We start from the raw sequence: 20,736 nt of genomic DNA on the forward strand, positions 1-20,736 counted from the left end.
TTCTTCACGGGCTGTGCTTTGGCAAGAGAGACTGGTCAAACACTGTGGCAACTGTATAACATGAAAATAAACCATTACTAAACATCCTGAAACTATTGACATTCTCTGTCACTTAGTAGGGTTGCTCTGATCTGAGTGTGGAATACATACTTGTTACGGTGGCTGTATAAAGAACTGTGGACTCCGGCGCTGAGGATGCAGAGTGTTATGCTCCGCTGTAGAATACAGAATGCTCTCTTGTTAGCCTCGCAGAGTGTATAAAAGATATAAGTATGCTAGACCTGCCAATCACTGCATTTGTAGCATATTCTGCCTTTTAAATTATTCGGTACTTACTTGATAACTTACGGCTGCCGCGTCCTGCTCCTGTTTCTAGTGCGGGAGTGAGGCGGGAAAGTCGCCATTTTTAAAGGGACTTTCGAGTCAACCTCATGACGTATGGGGCGGAGATGTTGACGTCACTCAGATTATCGAGACGGAGTGGTCACTAGATGAGTGAAAATCACTCTGTTTTATCATTAGGGCCGTGGGGTTTTTGTTAAATTCGTGCGGTGGATAGTCTAATTCTCTTTTCTTCTTGAAATAATTACACGGATCCCACCTTGTCATAATGCTCTCACTGTATTGGCACTATCCCATTCTCAGAATGCTACGTGCATGATGGATGCTAGATGAGTGACATCCACTCAATTTTATCATTGAGTCCGAAGGGTTCTAATGCATTCAAGCGGTGAATCCACTGATTCTCTTTTCTATTAAGTGTGATTTCACGATTGCCGCCTCGCCATGATGTATTCGCTTGTTCCAGCACTGCCCACTCGAAATCTCCAAAAGTGTGACCTGCATCCACACAATGTTGCACCGTCGGAGCCTTTAGATCTTTATTGTTTATTCTGCATTTGTGCTCTATAAGTCGGATCCGTATTTTCCTCTTGGTCCTGCCTACATATATCTTGGGACAAGGGCATTGCTGGAACAAGCGAATACATCATGGCGAGGCGGCAATCGTGAAATCACACTTAATAGAAAAGAGAATCAGTGGATTCACCGCTTGAATGCATTAGAACCCTTCGGACTCAATGATAAAATTGAGTGGATGTCACTCATCTAGCATCCATCATGCACGTAGCATTCTGAGAATGGGATAGTGCCAATACAGTGAGAGCATTATGACAAGGTGGGATCCGTGTAATTATTTCAAGAAGAAAAGAGAATTAGACTATCCACCGCACGAATTTAACAAAAACCCCACGGCCCTAATGATAAAACAGAGTGATTTTCACTCATCTAGTGACCACTCCGTCTCGATAATCTGAGTGACGTCAACATCTCCGCCCCATACGTCATGAGGTTGACTCGAAAGTCCCTTTAAAAATGGCGACTTTCCCGCCTCACTCCCGCACTAGAAACAGGAGCAGGACGCGGCAGCCGTAAGTTATCAAGTAAGTACCGAATAATTTAAAAGGCAGAATATGCTACAAATGCAGTGATTGGCAGGTCTAGCATACTTATATCTTTTATACACTCTGCGAGGCTAACAAGAGAGCATTCTGTATTCTACAGCGGAGCATAACACTCTGCATCCTCAGCGCCGGAGTCCACAGTTCTTTATACAGCCACCGTAACAAGTATGTATTCCACACTCAGATCAGAGCAACCCTACTAAGTGACAGAGAATGTCAATAGTTTCAGGATGTTTAGTAATGGTTTATTTTCATGTTATACAGTTGCCACAGTGTTTGACCAGTCTCTCTTGCCAAAGCACAGCCCGTGAAGAAGGAGCACAAGCTCCGAAACGCCTTGGTGTCGGCAGCACAAGATTGACTACACACTCGCAAGTATAAGTTAAGTTGTGGCTTGCATACAAGAAAACAATTTGATGAGCACGCAAACCAGTGGACACAAACAGCAATTTAAAACCACATTGAGGTGCCTAATGATTTTAAAGCCAGAGAATGGCTTACAGACACGATAGCTGAACATCAGTTTAGCATTGTATGAAGGCACTCTCAATCCACATCCTATATATAACAAGTCTTGCATTTATTGGATATTGTTTCTGACATAAAGAGTCACTCCTCCTCCTTTCCTGTCCTCTTTGTCCTTCCTTAACAAGTTATAGCCTGGTATTGCTGTATCCCAATCATGAGATTCTGTGAACCACGACTTTGTGACAGCAACAACGTCCAAGTCCTCTACCAAAAAGTCAGTCAGATTTGTCTAACAGGACCTTCCCCTGGTGAATCCAAGCTGCCTCTGGTCCACCAATTCTTCTGACTGTAGATAGTTCACTATCCTTTCCTTCAGCAGCGTCTCCATTACTTTTCCCACCAGTGAGGTGAGACTAACCAGTCTGTAGTTTTCAGCCTCCTCTCTGCTCCCACTCTTGTGAAGCGGGACCACCACCGCTCTTCTCCAATCACTCGGCACCACTCGAGCATTTGTGCTCATAAATTTCCAGCTTTTCTCGTTCAGGTTACTGCTTTTCTTGGACTTCTTTTGTGACTGGTTTAGTTGAGTTTTGTTATCCACTTCACCCTTTTCCATTGCATTTGTATTTGGGGGTTGACATTCTAGTTTCTTTCTGCCAGCCCTGGCATCTAGTTTAAATGCCTTATGACATAGGATTTGAATTTATCTCTTAGGATCCTTTTTCCTGCCACAGACAGATGTAAGCCATCTTTGACAAAGAGCTTGTTACTGTTCCATACATGGCCCCAGCCCCCATTAAATCCAAAACTTTGATCCTTACACCAGGATCTGAGCCATACATTGAAGTTATTAATATGGCTTAGCCTCTCCTTCCCCTTTCCATGAACAGGTAACACTTCTGAAAAGGCAATGGTTGTCGCCATGTGACTAATCTGCTTCGCTAGAGACTGGAAATCTCTCTGAAGCGCTTGGATGCTATTTCTAGCAAGGTTGTTGGTTCCCAGATGGATGATAATATCAACTTTAGTCTTTGCTTTCTTCTTTGATCACTTTGACTATTTGAATAGCATTTCTGCTGGCCAATGATCCTGGGAGGCTTTTAACTGTAGTGTTTCCCTCGCTGAGAGTTCCCAGATTAGTGCCTCTGAAGACAGAGTCACAAAGCACAATGAGCTTTTTCCTTTGGTTACTGATTGTATTATGGAATTTCTGTATGCATTGGGTTTCTTCCTTCTTTTCAGATAACACTTCAATCTTTTTCACAAGAGCTTTTTCATTATCTAATACAGAGAAGGCGGTTTGTACTTGTGTCACTTGATACAGTGTGTGTCTCTGCATCACAGGTCTAATTCTACCAGAGCCCACTGTAATCCTGTTGTTTTTTGAGTTCCTTAATGCCCTGTGTGATTGGGGGGGGGGGGGGGGTAGACTTGTGGGCTGCACAGCTGTCAAGAACGGGTGCCTGTGGGTCACAATCTTATCCTTGAGCCCACCGTAAACCCCTTTTTCCTTGACTTTTGGTTTTTCTGTGGTAATGGGGAATTAATTCCTGAATAATGTAGAGTGGGTGAAACTTTCTTTATTGCAGCTAATTCAGCTTTAACTTCAGCCAGCTCCTTTTTCAAGGAAGAGAGTTCTGAACAAATGGGGCAAGCCCTAAGTTTCCAGATGATTTCCCTCAGAATAAAGGCTCTACAATCCACACCCGGACAGACCCACACAAAGATGCACCATAGGCCACATATCACAAGGATACAGGCTGGAAAATGTTTCAAAAAAGTTTTAGGAACTGAGAAAAAATCCATCCCATCCTACTCAACTTTCTTTTTGCCTGTTTTCACACATTTTTCCTATTTTCTCTCTATTTTTGTATTTTTCTTAGTTTGCCTTAATGAGGGAATAATATCAGTGGCCTAGTAAATTGGTCCTTTAATGAGGGAATAATGTCAGTGGCCTATAGAGTGTGACTGTAACAAATGAAATGGGAGTTATACAGAGACCCGGGTATAATGTACTCCATGCTAGAGATTAGAGGCTCAGGCTGAGACACTTTTTTTCTGTGATTCCCTTTTTCAACTGGATTCATTGCAGCGCAGAGATGATGGGTCACCCTGACCTTTGCCCTGATGTGGATATTACCTCACTTGGACCACTGATAGCTCCCGAAGCAATGGAACAACTTCAGAGAAAATATGTCAGTAAAGTTAAGGTGAGTATGGGAGAGTGAGACCGAACTGGAGCAAAATATGGAGAAACCCAGAGGGAATGGACTGGAGTAGAGGGGGACTGGATGGGTCAAGGGAGTTAACTTTTAACACAGGGTTACAGTCCTTCATCTCTAGGTCACCAGTTCATATACAACTCAGGATCAGTAGTGACTGAAAGCTGATTTTAGCCGGTGTAAAATGAGTTGAAGGTCTGATCCCCCTTTCCCACTGGACAGGTGGACAGGTGTCCACATATTGCACAATTTAGCATTAATTGGTATCATTGGTTGTAGTCTCAACCAGCGACTGAGCATATATGATGCAGACTGAATTATCATCTCACTGTCACAGGAAGTGCCTCCATAAGGTTGCCAACTTTCTAGTTTCTCAAAACTGAACACTAAGGGGTAGATTATAAAAGGTGCGCACGCATCCATGCGGGCACGGATTTTATAACATGCGCGCACATGTTATAAAAATCCGCGGGCCATGCACATGTGCATGCCAGATTTTATAATCCGTGCACGCATGTGCGGGCGGCGTGCTCGCGTGAGGGGGGGGGGGGGGGAGAAATTTAGTAAATTATGTGCGGCGACGCAATCGAGCCTTCCCCAGTTCCCTCCCAGTCTGCTCCAATTAAGAAGCGGACTGGGAGGGAACTTCCCTATCCCCCTACCTAAACTCCCTTCCTCTTCCCCTCTCCTCCCCACCCCCTAAACCCATCCCAGCAACTTACGTTTTTTTTGTTTTATTACTTACTGCTCCCCTGGAGCAGAAGTAGTTTGCGCGCGATAGCCAACTGCCAGCGAGCACTTCCCCGGGACAGCGGCCTCCGTCCAGCTCCGCCCCTCCCTACCCAGGCCTTGCCCCCGGCCTGCCCCCTTTTCAGGGCCCGGCAACTGTGCACGTAAGTGCTGATATTTGCGCGCGTGGCCATTTTAAAATTCGGCCTTATTATCATTTTTGTGACCTGGCAGTTTTCTCCTGCTCCTTCCAGCTCAATCAGAATTGAGGCTGCGATCTGGCATCATGACCCTTCAAGTACAACTACCCAGGGATTTTCCCCCTATTTTATATAGCACCCTCTCCTCTCAAACATATCCAGCCTGGTCGCTGCAGGGATACTCCTGGGCCAGGAGACGTGCACCGGGGCTTATCTGGAACCCTAACTATGGCCACCAGGTGTGACCCCACCCCAGGGCTGTGAACACTACCTCTGCAGCATCTCCAGCCCTGGCTGACTCGTGCCGCAGAAGAACCAACTTAAGCATTGAAGCAGAGAATCTTCCACGTGGCAGGGTATAGCCCTTACCTTCATAGTCACCAGGCAGGCCTGCCCACTACAGTCTTTTACCATTTCTAATGTCACTAAACCAATGCAAAATGCAGACCTCTAGATAATTACGTACAGAAAATATTCCACAATGGATGTGGAAGTAGTACCTGGTGCTATTTTCTGATTCAGAGGGTGTGAAGTTTTCTCCTACCCCCACCTAATGTTCTGCTGCATCGGATAATGGTAGATGAGCAAGGGGGGAGGGGGACCTAGGTGCCTGGAACCACTTTGGAAGCTCTCGGGGAGGGGGAAGGAGAGGAAGCTTTCACTAGCTGGGGGCATGAGAGAGGTGAGTTACTTGGCTTGCAGCAGATCTTTTATTTATTCTGTTTGTGTGATGGGGAAGGGTTGGGCTGTGGAGACCCTTCTTGTACACTTTTTTTTTTTTTTTTGGGGGGGGGGGGGTGGGTGGGGGTGAGCTGCTACTGCTGTGCCTGGTAAGGCAGATGTGTCACTGTCACTTTGAGGTCGATATGTAAACGTTTTCTCCAGCTAACATTTGGAAGTTACCCAGACAAAACGTGCTGTGTCAATGCTCTCCCCCCCCCCCCCCCCCCCCTCAGGGACTGCCTATATTTGTCTGGAAAATTCATAGGTTGCAGAACATTTAGCCAGCCAAAAAGCTGGGGGTGTACCAAGGGTGGAGTGAAACCTTGGCTAATCAGCGCCGATATTCAGTACTGGCCGGTTAAAGTTACCTGGTTAACTCTGAGCAAGCAAATAGCAGGCCTGGAGTTAGCTGGGCAACCCTCCCGGTCCAAAGTGTGAATAGTGCCCCCTTGCTCTATCGCTCCATCCCTGCTGCTGGCCTGATGTAAAAAAAATGAAGTGCATCCCGGGAGGGGGGGGGGGGGGGGGGCTGAGCTCATCTCCCTCCACCCTCCCTTCCAGCAAAAGGTTAATTGAGTGGGGGTGGCTGGACAGGCTCCAGCGAGATACCCTTCCCTCCCTCCTGGCAAAAGTAGCGATGGGCCCAAAAAGCAATAAGGTAGGCAATCTAGAAAAGCCGTGAGCACACGTAGGAAAATAGATGCCTGAAGAATGTCTTTTTCAAATCTTTATTGGCTGGAGACGCATAAAACAATAAAAAATGCCCGACTCAGGCCGAGTTTCGCCACAACCGTGTGGCTGCCTCAGGGGCTTATAAATCACTGTCAAATTTGTAGCAGATTGGAATTTGTTCCCAGTAAATTAATCCTATGGACTCTTAAACATAAACCGCAGCACGGACGTATCTTAATGAAGTTCAAATTGCTCATACATTCTTGCTGGCTCCATAACCTTAATGGTGCCTTTTATGGTTTGCGCAGCTGGTTAATGAATACCGTCTCCAGTCCACACAAGTAAAACCCTTCTGGCAAAAGTAGTAATGGGGCAGGTAAGCTTCTACTTCCGGCTTGGCTTTAGGGGTCTATTTGGGGTTTGGGGAGGGTTTTCTTTGAGGGGGTGAGGGGTTCAGGAGTGTGGGGACCTGGAAGCACGTGGATATTTATTTCAGCAATGGAGGGGATAAGTGTTAGGATAGTGGACCCTTGGACCGGCTGAGACTGCAGGTGCACTGTGGGGGCCCACAATGGGCGTTGCAGCCGGGAGGCGGTGCTGAAGAGGTGTTCCGAAGAAGGCTTCACCACTGGAAGCCCGAGGTCACCCCAGGAGGAGCCCGTAGGGACCCAGGCCTCTTGGACTTAGGTGTGACCCTATGCGACCAAGGATCAAGGAAGCAGCTGAAGAGATGGTTGATGGGAGCGGTTGGGCCCCGGAGGCCAGAAGAGTCTTCTCCCTTGGAAGCCCGCGGCTCCCCCAGGAGGAGCCCGTGAGAGCCCGAGCCGCTGGGACTTAGGAGAATCCTCTGGGCAAGCAAGAACTTGATACCTGTAGACGACGAGGGAGCTGAAGTCGGAGTCAATGGATGAAGCAGGGTCAGAAGCCAGAAGTCAGAAGTCCGAAGCCAAAACCAGGGATGGAAGCTGAAGTCGGAGTCAATGGACGAAGCAGAGTCAGAAGCCAGAAGTCAGAAGTCCGAAGCCAAAACCAGGGATGGAAGCTGAAGTCGGAGTCAATGGATGAAGCAGAGTCAGAAGCCAGAAGTCAGAAGTCTGAAGCCAAAACCAGGGATGGAAGCTGAAGTCGGAGTCAATGGATGAAGCAGAGTCAGAAGCCAGAAGTCAGAAGTCCGAAGCCAAAACCAGGGGCGGAAGCTAAAGTCGGAGTCAATGGACGAAGCAGGGTCAGAAGCCAGAAGTCAGAAGTCAGAAGTCAAAATAGACGGGAGTCCTGGGACAGCAACTAGCAACTCCGAAGAGCGAACCTCGTTGCAAGGCGAGGTCTAGAGGTGACTGCAGGGTTTAAATAACCCGGCAGCGTCTGACATCATCATTGAGGCTGTCCTCCATTTCCCATGCTGGCCCCTTTAAATCCGGAGCCCCGGCGTGCGTGTGTGCCTAGGGGGTGGGGCCAGCGACGGGAGGTTGACAGCGTCTCTTTCGCGGAGGGGACACCGCAGCAGGCTGAGTTTCGGGCCTGGACGGCCGGGGAAGGGTTCCCATGGCCCGGCCTGGCCGCGAGGTGAGTGCAGGTCCCAGGGCATGGCCCGGGACCGTAACAGTACCTCCCCTCCTATGCCCCCTTCCTGGAGGCCTGGGTTTAGCCGGATGATCCACATGGAACTGGTGGAAGAGAGTTTTGTCCAAGATGTTGGAGGCTGGCTCCCAGGAATTCTCCTTGGGACTGTAGCCCTCCCAAGAGAGGAGGTATTCCCAGCGTCTGAGGCAGAACCACACGTCTATTACTTCCTTGACTTGATAGACTGTATCGTCATGAGCCTCAGGAGTGGCCAGCGCAGATGTCTTCCTATGGAAGAGGGAGAGAACCAGTGGTTTCAGCAGGGAAATGTGGAAGACATTGTGTACCCTGAGCATAGGCGGGAGACGGAGCTGGTAGGAAACTGCCCCTACCCATTCCATGATGCGGATTGGACCAATGTACCTTGGGGCCAGGCGCATTGAAGGAAGCCGCAAGCGGAGGTGTTTGGTGCTTAGCCACACCTTATCCCCGGGGATGAATGACGGGGCTGGATGTCGTAGGTGGTCTGCAAACCTCTTCGCAATCACCGCAGTGCGCAGAAGTTTCTCCCGGGTGGATCTCCAGAGTTGGCGCAACTGTTGAGCTGTGAGTTGTATGGCTGGAGATGGCACTTCCAACAGCAAGGGCAAGGGAGGTCGAAGGCGCTTCCCATATACTGTATAGAAGGGAGAACTGCTGGTGCAGAGTGTTTGTGGTGGTTGCATGAGAACTCCGCCCACAGAAGTAGGGCCACCCAATCATTCTGCAAATTTCCCACGAAGGACCGGAGGAACGTCTTCAATGTCTGGTTCGTGCGTTCCACTTGGCTGTTAGCTTGGGGGTAGAAGGCGGTTGTGAAATATAGCTGGACCCCAAACTTTTTACAGAGCGCCCTCCAATACTTTGCCGTGAACTGAGAGCCTCTATCCGAGGCGATATGTCAAGGGAGTCCATGAAGGCAAAAGATGTGACGGGTAAACAGGTTCGCAAGTTCAGGAGCCGTGGGCAGCTTAGCGAAGGGAACAAAGTGAGCCATCTTGGAGAACCTGTCAATTGTAACCCAGATCACCGTCTTCCCTTCAGAAGCGGGTAGATCGACGATGAAGTCCGTGAATAAGTGGGTCCATGGCTCAGTAGGAATAGGCAGTGGCTGAAGAAGGCCCCAGAGGCGACCGGTAGGAGTTTTCTGTTGGGCACAGGTCGGGCAGGAGCTGACATAGAGCTGGACGTCCTTTTTCAAGTGGGGTCACCAGTAGAACTCGGAGAGTAATTCCTGGGTTCTAGCTACCCCTGGGTGACCTGCGGTCAGGGAGTCGTGGGCCCAAGAGAGTACCTTTTTTCGGAGACGGAGTGGTACTACTGTCTTTCCCATAGGAACCACGTTGAATGATGCGAGGAGCACCTTAGCCGGGTCAAGTATGTACTGTGGTGGATTAGGGGTGTCCTCCGTCTCCATCATACGGGAAAGGGCGTCTGCCTGGATGTTCTTGTCTGCTGGTCTGTAGCAGAGGAGGAAGTCGAAGCGGCTAAAGAAGAGGGACCACCGGGCCTGTCGGGGGCTGAGGCGCTGGGCGCGGCATAAATATTCTAAGTTCTTGTGGTCCGTATCCATGACCACTGGGTGCTGGGCCCCTTCCAACCACTGGCGCCATTCTTTGAAGGCCATTTTAATGACCAGAAGTTCCTTGTCTCCTATAACCATAATTTTTTTCTGCAGGTGAGAATTTCCGGGAAAAGTAGGAACACGGCAGGGATTTGCCGTTGCTGGATATTTGACTCAGAACAGCTCCGACCGCCATGTCGGAGGCATCAACTTCCACAATGAACTGACGTCGGGGCTCCGGGTGATGGAGACAGGTGTCCTGAAGTAAGGCTGCCTTCAGCTCTTGGAACGCTTGTACCGCCGCAGCAGGCCAGTTCCTTGGGGAGGGCCGTAAGCGGCGCCACCATTGTGGAGTATTGTGGTATAAATTGCCGGTAGAAGTTGGCGAAGCCAAGAAAGCATTGGAGCGCCTTGATTCCCACAGGTTGAGGCCAGTCCTTGATGGCCGTCACCTTCTCGGGATCCATATGGAAACCTGTGGAGAACACGATATACTCCAGGAAGGGTAAGGACTCCTGCTCAAATTGACACTTCTCCATTTTTGCGAAGAGCCGGTTATCCCGAAGCTTCTGCAGAACCCTGCGGACCTCATGGCGGTGCATGCCCAAGTCCTTAGAGTATTTCAGCACGTCATCTAGATAGACAATGACCGACGTATGTAACATGTCCCTTAGTACCTTGTTCATGAGGTTCTGAAAAACCGCAGGAGCATTGCAGAGACTGAAGGGCATGACCAGGTATTCGTAGTGGCCATCCCTTGTGTTGAACGCAATCTTCCACTCATCACCTGGCCGAATCCTGACCAGGTTATAAGCCCCACGGAGATCCAGCTTTGTGAAGACTTTGGCTCCCTGTAGTCGGTCCAGTAGTTCCGGAATCAAGAGCAATGGATAAGGGTCACGTCGGGTAATACTGCTCAGACCACGATAATCTATACAAGATTGGAGGGACCCGTCCTTCTTTGCTACAAAGAAGAACCTGGCTCCCGCCGGGGAGTTGGACAGTCGAATGAACCTTCGGTCCAGGTTCTCCTGGATATATGCAGACATAGCTCGTGTCTCCGGGAGTAACAACGGGTACACCCGTCCTCGAGGGGGTGTGGTACCCGGGATCAGGTTAATGGCACAGTCAAAAGGTCGATGCTCCGGGAGGAGCTCAGCTTTCTCCTTCGAGAAGACATCCTGATAGTCTTGATACTGGGGCGGCAGCACTACCGAAGCGGTCAGAAGAGGTATCAAAGGTCGCGGAACAGTGGTCAGACAGGGTTGAAGCACGACGAACCCCAGGACGCCAGCTGGAAAGTATTCCAACAGATTACCAGGGTGCATGGATTTTTCCAAGATGAGGAATGCGATCTCCTCTACATGCAGAAGGCCCATGCGTAGGGTGAGGGGCTCAGTAAAAGTAGAGATAGTCCCTGGAAGAGGGGTCCCATGGATGGAAGACACCCGGACAGGAGGTCTTTGGGGTTGGACCCCAATCTGGAGTTGTTGGACTAAGTCCTTGAGGATAAAATTGCCCCCGGCTCCGGAGTCAATCAAGGCTAATGTATCGAACTCTCCCTCGGGAAGAAGTATGGTCACTGGAACAGTAAATGGGGAGGCGGAAGTGGTGTTACCTAGAGTTAGCTCCCCGACTATCCCTAGGTCCGGGCGTTTCCCGGCTGCTCACCACAATGAGCAAGGAAGTGGCCCTTGCCACCACAATAGAGACACAGACCCTGGGACCAGCGTCTTCTTCTCTCCTCCTGAGAAATTGGACCTCAGCCCAACTGCATAGGTTCTGTATCTTGATTTCCTGTAGAGGCCGAAGAAGAGGGTACTGGTTGGGAAAATGGGGTTCCAGAGTGTCCGGGCCTCCGACCAGGTCTCCCCTCCCGGAAGCGGCATTGGATCCGGCGGTCCACGCGACTCGCCAGGTCAATGAGGCTGTTCAGATCGTCCGGGATGTCCCTGCCTGCCAGCTCATCTTGGAGTCTTGGGGAGAGACCCTCCAGAAAAACGCCGTGAAGGTTGCTCACATCCCCAAAAACACAGGGAGTCTTGAGTTGCTGAATTTGGAGAAAAAGAGAGGGTTGTGGTAAGCAGGATGCAGTAATCTAAATCATTTTTCACAGTTTCGAGAAGATTTAGCATTTTCTTAGAGGCTGACTCTTGTTTGTGCCGCACCCCATTGCCAAAGTTTTCTTGTATACAAGACAGGGGATGCGCCACCCTCGCCCAAGTCATCTCTCAAGCAAACATATAAAGGAGATACCAGATGGTTACCTCCCTTCTGGATCTTTCCAGCTGGAAAAGCTGGTCCCTGTCAGACGATTGCTTTGACAGAAATGCTGGTAGCTTACATGAACTAGTATTGTTGCCAGAGCAACGCCGGATGCAAGTTTCAAAGAGCTCAACACGGTAAGGTCTGAGCTCCTGCTCCCTATATGAAGTTTAGGAGGGGGGAAGGGTGCAGGTGGGGGTAAGAGTTGGCTTGGCAGGGGTAGGAGAGATGAGGAAAGGTGATCTAAAGCTGTAGACCTTATACTTCTTAATTGTTTTTACTTTTGGGGGTGTGTGTGGGGAGGGGGAGGAAGGTTTTTCAGGCCTAAAGGCCTGCAATGTTAAATACTAATTTTGGGACCTTGGAGGGAGGTAGAGGCTCAGTGATCTTTCACTGGGGTGAGAGTCTGGGCCACAGGATGTTTTGTTTTTTTGCTTGGTAATTGGCAATATTCTATGAATATCACTGGTTAAGTTAAAGTTATCTGGGTACACATTCCTGGATACCTATGACAATCCAGTGGGAGCACTGAGAGGACAGGATCACCTTGCTGGTGGCTGGAAAAAAAAAATTTTTTTGCTTGGAGAAATCTTTAAAACTTAAACATATTGGGGAGAAGTAAACTGTTGGGGTATATTATTTAGTGTGTTCATGTGTTTTGTTTTAAATAGGTGGTCAGAAAGTCAGACAACAAACAGAAGTTTGTGTGTTTTGTTTTAAATAGGTAGACAGAAAGGCAGGCAACAAACAGAAGTTTGTGTGTTTTGTTTTAAATAGGTAGACAGAAAGACAGGCAACAAATAGAAGTTTGTGTGTTTGTATTTCCCAGCCCACCCACCCTTAACTCATCCTTAACTCATCCTTTAATTTATAGGCAGGTGTCATTTTCACACTTAAAATTTTTTTTTTTTAAAATTGGCCTTTTAACTTTAACTCAGAAATTCCTCACAGCTTATCAAGAGTTTGATCATTCCCTTGAGGGTTACTACCAGATATATAGTGAATACACTAATTCACCCTCTGTCTCTAAATGTTTCCCTAGTTTACTACATGTACGTATGCCCACCTCAGTTTCATTATTTATGAATGTCAAACCTGTACACCATTATGAACTAGTGATTTTCACATGGAATAATGGTATATAAAACACATAAATAAATAAATACATTTAAAGGATCCTAATCATATGCAATCCTATACCCATTACAACCTAAAACTTAACTAGGAATTGAACAAATTTAAAATGAAGGCAGCATTAAAAGGGGAGCCTCCCAGTCTTTTGCATTGAGTGTCACATGTACAATATTTTTACCCAGTGGTGAGAAATTGTACACTGTTCTACCAGGGTACAAATTATATTGCAAAGATAGAATGGATCAAATTGGTAGAGGGGTGGCACTTTTTATTAAAGAGAGCATAGAGTCAAACAGGAGAAAAGTTCTGCAGGAAACACAATGCACTATAGAATCTTTATGGATAGAAATTCCATGTGAGAAGCAGACTAGAATAGCAGTAAGGGTGTTCTACCATCCACCTGGCCAGAACGAACAGATGATGAAATAGAAACATAGAAATGACTGTAGAAGAAGACCAGATGGCCCATCCAGCTTCACACTTTTGTTTTTCTCATACTTCTGTTAGTCTTGGCTCTTAGTAACCTTTTGGTTCTATTTCCCTTCCACCCCCACCATTAATGTAGTGAGCAGTGGTGGAACTGCATCTAAGTGAAATATCTAGCTTAGGCCTGGATTTATTGCAATTTGTGCTAATTACCTGTGCAAAGAGCTAAGTTAGTGCAAACTCCAATACCATTTTCAGATTCTGTGATATGAGAGAGAGAGAGAGAGAGGGGGAGAGAGAGAGAGAGAGAGAGAGAGAGAGAGAGAGAGAGAGAGAGAGAGAGAGACTGGCCATAATGTCATGGCCCATAGGTAGGTATTTGTATCCCTATGGTAGGCCCACCTAGTAACTCGAGGTGGGGTTTAGGTAAGAGTGTAGGGGGTTAGGGGCCACGTTGACATTCTACGTGACACCTACGAACAGAACAGTGGTCTCTTGTGAAGATTTGATGGCCTTCGGAGTGAGGAAACTCACTCCAAGATGAGATTTGGGCAATGTTCTCTCAACCTAGCTTGATGTTACCCAGGTAGAGAGTCTCTCTCTCTCTCTCTCTCTCTCTCTCTCTCCAAGGCTCTGAACCCATCAATTCAGCTGAAATAGGACTTATGGGAGACATCACAAATGGCGATGAAACCTTACCTCATGGCAGCTATTCCACAGCCTAACACAATTCAAAGAGGTGTTGTTAAAATCTGTGTTATGGCTGTGTGACAGCTCTTCGCAGACAGGCTAACCCAGCCCACTCTCCAACCCTAACTCCTCCTATTTTCTGAATTTGCATCGCACCATACGATATGGTGCGATCGCATGCGGTAAACACGTTTTCGCATGCGGTAAGGGCCTATTGCATGCGTTAACAGGGCTTTTCGCATGTGATAAGCCCTTAACGCATGCGAAAACGCCTTATCGCATTTTGATAAATGACCCCCTTAATTAGTTAGGGGTAGTAACTGCCACAATAAGCAAGCTACACCCATGCTTATTTGTTTACCCAGACTATGTAATTCAGTCCTTGTTGGTTGTCTGTATATAGATCCACTTTTCTTCATTCCCCCTGCCATAGAAGCAGAGAGCTATGCTGGATATGAGTGAAGTATCGGTCTTTCTCCTCTGCCATAGAAGCAGAGAGCTATGCTGGATATGCGTGAAGTATCGGTCTTTCTTCCCTGCCGTTGAAGCAGAGAGCTATGCTGGATATGCATTGAAAGTGAAGTATCAGGCTTATTTGGTTTGGGGTAGTAACCACTGTAACAAGCAAGCAACTCCCCGCTTTTTTGTGAATACAAATCCTTTTTTCCACATTTCCTCTTGCCGTTAATGCTTAGAGCAATGTTGGAGTCGTATTAACCATGTGTATGTTTATTGAATAAGGGTATTATCTCCAGGCAGTAGCCATCATTCCCGCGAGCCACCCACTCTTCATTCACGTCCTCTAGACTTTATGGATCCACAGTGTTTATCCCACGCCCCTTTGAAGTCCTTCACAGTTCTGGTCTTCTCTTCACCACTTCCTCCAGAAGGGCATTCCAGGCATCCATCACCCTCTCTGTGAAGAAATACTTCCTGACATTGGTTCTGAGTCTTCCTCCCTGGAGCTTCAAATCATGACCTCTGGTTCTGTTGATTTTTTTCCGACGGAAAAGGTTTGTCGTTGTCTTTGGATCATTAAAACCTTTCAAGTATCTGAAAGTCTGTATCATATCACCTCTGCTTCTCCTTTCCTCCAGGGTGTACATATTTAGATTCTTCAATCTCTCCTCATAAGTCATTCGATGAAGACCCTCCACCTTTTTGGTCGCCCTTCTCTGGACCGCCTCCATTTTGTCTCTGTCTCTTTGGAGATACGGTCTCCAGAACTGAACACAGTACTCCAGGTGAGGCCTCACCAAGGACCTGTACAAGGGGATAATCACTTCCCTTTTCTTACTCGATATTCCTCTCTCTATGCAGCCCAGCATTCTTCTGGCTTTAGCTATTGCCTTGCCACATTGTTTTATCGACTTCAGATCATTAGACACCATCACCCCAAGGTCTCTCTCCTGCTCCCTGCACATCAGGCTTTCTTCCCCCATCAAATATAGTTCATTCGGATTTCCACTCCCCATATGCATGACTCTGCACTTCTTGGCATTGAATCTCAGCTGCCATATCTTCGACCACTCTTCCAGCTTCCTTAAATCCCGTCTCATTCTCTCCACTCCTTCCGGCGTGTCCACTCTGTTGCAGATCTTAGTGTCATCCACAAAAATGCTAACAGAAATTAGGGAAGCTAACAAAATTAACAACATAGTAACAATGGGTGATTTCAATTATCCCAGAATTGAATGGATAAATGTCATATCAGGATATGCTATGGAGTTACTGAAACATCTGTGGGCAGATTTCACAGGATGTTGAAAACCAATTTGTTCCAACAAACTTATGAGTAGTGGGGTTGATACTGAAACAAGGTGAAATGGGGGTATTTGTTATAGATAGAGGATTGGCAATATAATGGTGCAAAGTGGACTAGAATGTGATTTTCATCTGTAAAGTCCTCTGTGACTGGGGCTTTTATGTGGTTGGCACAAAGATTGTGAATTCACTAGAAATGCAGGATACTTTGTTTTTATGGTTTTTATCATGTAATTACTCTTGGTATAATTTTGTTTTAGAATATGTTTTTGCTTGTTTTTATGATTTGATTTTATTTGTTGTAATATGCTGATTTTTATGGATGTTATTTATGTAACCCACCTAGAATAGTAGATAGCTGGGCTATAAATATTTTAAATAAATATGTAACAAAATCAAATTTGACTTGATAACTGGAGAGAGGCCACTAAAGAAACCTATTGCAATATCATTTAATTTTCAAAAGGGAGATTTTGATAAAATGAGGAAAATGGTTGGGAAAAACTGAGAGGAGCAACTGCAAAAGTCAAGAGTTTACATTAGGCATGGACATTGTTTAAAAATATCATCTTGGAAGCCCTGATCAGATGTATTCCACGCATTACAAAAGGTGTGCCAGCATGGTTAAAAGGTTAGGTGAGAGAGGCTATTCTAGCTAAAATAACATCTTTTATAAAAATGAGAACGTGATCTGAATGAAGAAAATAGGAAATGGCATAAACACTGGCAAGTTAGATGCAAAACATTGATAAGGAAGGCAAAGACCAAATTTGAAAAGAAAATTGCTGTGGAAGCAAAAACTCATAATTAAAACTTTTTCAAATCTCAGTGATCTTGGAAGATGTAATAGAGCTAATTGATAAACTAAAGAGTAGCAAATCACCTGGACCAAATAGTATACATCCCAGAGTGCTGAAAGAACTGAAACATGAAATTGCAGACCTTCTGTTAGTAATTTGTAAACTATCATTAAAATCAGCTACAGTAGCTGAAGATTGGAGGGTGGCCAGAGTAATACCAGTTTTTAAAAAGGGTAGGAAACTACAGACTGGTGAGCCTGATGTCAGTGCTGGGGAAAATGGTTGAAACTATAATAAAGAGCAATATTACTGAATATATAAATAGTCATAGTATAATGGGGAAAAGTGAATATGGATTTAGCCCAGAGAAGTCTTGCCTCACCAATCTGCTACATTTTTTTGAAGGCATTAATAAATATATGGATAAAGGTGAGTCAGTTGATATAGTGTATCTGGATTTTCAGAAAATGTTTGACAAAGTACCTCATGAGAAATTTTTGAGGAAATAAAAAAAATAATGGGATAGAAAGCAATGTTCTGATGTGGATTGAGAACTGGTTAAAAGAAGAAAATAGAAAGTAAGGCTAAATGGTCAATTTTCTCAATGGAGAAAGGTGAAAAGTGGAATACCTCAGTGTTGTGTCAGAGGTGGACCCTTGGGCCGAGGTGGGGTTGATGCAACCCGTAGGTAGGAGACCTATGGGTCCCCACTGTCAGCAAGCGGAGTGGGCTGCTGGAGAGAGGCCAACTGGAGCTTCACCAATACCAGCCTTCGTTCCCTGCAGGTTGAGCCTTTGGGTGCCGAGACCAGCTGGACTTAGGTGGGCCTCTGAATTTAGTTGATGTAGAGATCGGGTTCAGCCCAGAGACAGCAGGTGAGGGATCGTACAGTCTTACACTGGACAAGGTAGTGTCCCAGAGACTCGGGCGCCAAAGGAACGAAGGCAGACAGGGGGCACCCGAGCAAGAGCAGGCTGAAGCCTGAATAGACCAAGTCCAGGAAGTAAGCTGAAGAGGCGTCGAGAAACAGGCTTGGGTCAGGGCTTGCAGCAATCCAGAGGCAGTGGCAAGCGAGGCTGAGGTCTGATCACGGAGAAAGTCAAGCGTAGTCAGGCGAAGGTCTACCACATCTTCTAGGTTCACCGTGATTTGGTTTGGTCCATCTGAATCATTACCCGTGAAAACCTTCTCCAGTACGGGTACCTCCCCAACATCCTCTTCAGTAAACACCGAAGAAAAGAAATCATTTAATCTTTCTGCGATGGCCTTATCTTCTCTAAGTGCCCCTTTAACCCCTCGATCATCTAACGGTCCAACTGACTCCCTCACAGGCTTTCTGCTTCAGATATATTTTAAAAAGTTTTTACTGTGAGTTTTTGCCTCTATGGCCAACTTCTTTTCAAATTCTCTCTTAGCTTGTCTTATCAATGTCTTACATTCAACTTGCCAACGTTTATGCATATTCCTATTTTCCTCTGTTGGATCCTTCTTCCAGTTTTTGAATGAAGATCTTTTGGCTAAAATAGCTTCTTTCACCTCCCCTTTTAACCATGCTGGTAATCATTTTGCCTTCTTTCCACCTTTCTTAATGTGTGGAATACATCTGGATTGTGCTTCTAGGATGGTATTTTTTAACAATGACCACGCCTCTTGCACACTTTTTACTTTTGTAGCTGCTCCTTTCAGTTTTTTTCTAACTATTTTTCTCATTTTATCAAAGTTTCCCTTTTAAAAGTTTAGCACGAGAGCCGTGGATTTGCTTACTGTCCCCCTTCCAGTCGTTAATTCAAATTTGATCATATTATGATCACTATTGCCAAGCGGCCCCACCACCGTTACCTCTCTCACCAAATCCTGTTCTCCACTGAGAATTAGATCTAAAATTGCTCCCTCTCTCATCAGTTCCTGAACTAATTGCTCCATAAAACTATCATTTATTCCATCCAGGAACTTTATCTCTGTAGCATGTCCCGATGATACATTTACCCAGTCAATATTGGGGTAATTGAAGTCTAACACAACTAAATCAAAAAGAGTCAGTGGTAAACCACACAATGTATATTCACCAAAAATTAGTGGTAACCAAAAAATAATTTTTAGTATAGCCTAGAAGGTGTCAGCAAGCCAGGCGTTGACTCCTGGCTTAAAAAACTAGAAAAATACGTTTTCATTAAAAAGAATTTTTGAAGGTGGATGATTAGTAGACCGGTTGGTTACTTTTTAAGTTTCACAACGCCTGGCTTGCTGACACCTTCTAGGCTATACTAAAAATTATTTTTTGGTTTCCACTAATTTTTGGGTAATTGAAGTCTCCCATTATTACTGCACTACCAATTTGGTTAGCTTCCCTAATTTCTCTTAGCATTTCACTGTCGGTCTCACCATCTTGACCAGGAGGACAGTAGTATACCCCGATCACTATTGTCTTCCCCGACATACTAGGGATTTCTACCCATAAAGATTCAATTTTGTATTTAGTCTCATGCAGGATGTTTATCCTGTTGGACTCTATGCCATCCCGGACATAAAGCGCCACACCGCCTCCCAAGTGCTCCTCTCTGTCATTGCGATATAATTTGTACCCCATTATAGCACTGTCCCATTGGTTGTCCTCCTTCCACCATGTCTCTGAGATGCCAATTAAGTCTATATCATCATTCACTGCTATACATTCTTATTCTCCCATCTTACTTCTTAGACTTCTGGCATTAAACATTTCAAAGTTTGTTTTTTGTTTGTATTTTCATTCTGCTTTTTAATTGATAGGGATAAGTTAGAATTTCTTTAGCTCAGGTGAGTTTTTAGTTACAGGCACATGGACTACTTTTCTTATTATTGGAACCTCACTATTGGGATGCCCTAATTTTAATGCATCATTAGTATCCTTTGAAGATACCTCTCTCCGAACCATGTGCTGCTGAGTGACTGTCGGCTTTCCCCTTAGTTCTAGTTTAAAATCTGCTCTATTTCCTTTTTGAAGGTTAGCGCCAGGAGTCTGGTTCCACCCTGGTTAAGGTGGAGCCCATCCCTTCGGAAGAGACTCCCCCTTCCCCAAAAGGTTCCCCAGTTCCTAACAAAACTGAATTCCTCTTCCTTGCACCTTTGTCTCATCCACGCATTGAGACTCCGGAGCTCTGCCTGCCTCTGGTGACCTGCGCGTGGAACAGGGAGCATTTCAGAGAATGCTACCCTCGAGGTTCTGGATTTAAGCTTTCTACCTAAGACCCTAAATTTGGCTTCCAGAACCAAGATTTGAACCCTTGTTGCCCTAGTTTTTAGCTGACTCTAAGCAATATACCTCCTATGCACCGAATCTCACATATATACCCACAGTGTGACACACACACAGTCATCTCACACGTCCCCTTTCAAAAGTCATATCCCAGCTGATTGTCCTTGTACCTGACTGACAGGATGCTGCCACTTTGCAAGCAGTCCCAGCTGTGCTGTATGGCAGGATGCAGGATATTCAGAGGCATGTGCAGTTCCTTCCTGTCTGTAACACAAATTAAGAAAGAGGATACATTTTTCCAGTCATCAGAAAACAGAATATTTCATCCGTCTCATGGAGGGGAATGAGTCAGGAAAGTAGGATTACACTTTTATGCTTCTAGTAAATGTGAATATTCTGGGATGGAAAAATATTTAGAAAACTTAGACACAGCCAACATTTTTAGAAGAGAAGGAAAAAAAAATATATATAGTTAGTTAGTTCAAAATATTTTGGGGGCAGAGGAGGTGCTATTTCTGCTTTTTTGTTTTTTAGGTATTCTTGTAAACATAAAGGAAGCTTTACATAAAGGTTGTTTCCGTCTGTCTTTGATCTTTGTGTGGAGAAATGGCTGGTCAGATTTATGTGAGAGTTGGTGGATGGTTGCTGCTGCTATCGAGAAGCTCTGCTGCCAATTTGCAAGTGTCTGGGCGCAGGCGTTGCCGTGTTATGAGCTGCTGTGCATAGAGGGTACTGGCGAAGGGCCAGGAGAGAGGCGAAGGAGAGAAATGCCAGAACAGCCTCCA

The 20,736-nt window shown here is 46.0% G+C and overlaps 1 protein-coding gene across 2 annotated transcripts in view; it reads left to right on the forward strand.

The window, feature by feature from the left end:
• EXOC3L1 (exocyst complex component 3 like 1) overlaps positions 1-20,736 on the forward strand; it is a 133,614-nt gene that overhangs the window by 60,086 nt on the left and 52,792 nt on the right. For both annotated transcript variants that reach the window (XM_029608762.1, XM_029608763.1), the window contains exon 5: positions 4,024-4,141. In XM_029608762.1, the coding sequence (XP_029464622.1) occupies positions 4,024-4,141 (118 nt within the window). The remainder of the gene's footprint in view (positions 1-4,023; positions 4,142-20,736) is intronic.

The sequence above is a fragment of the Rhinatrema bivittatum genome, chromosome 7 (assembly GCF_901001135.1).
Source record: "Rhinatrema bivittatum chromosome 7, aRhiBiv1.1, whole genome shotgun sequence".
NCBI lineage: Eukaryota > Metazoa > Chordata > Amphibia > Gymnophiona > Rhinatrematidae > Rhinatrema > Rhinatrema bivittatum.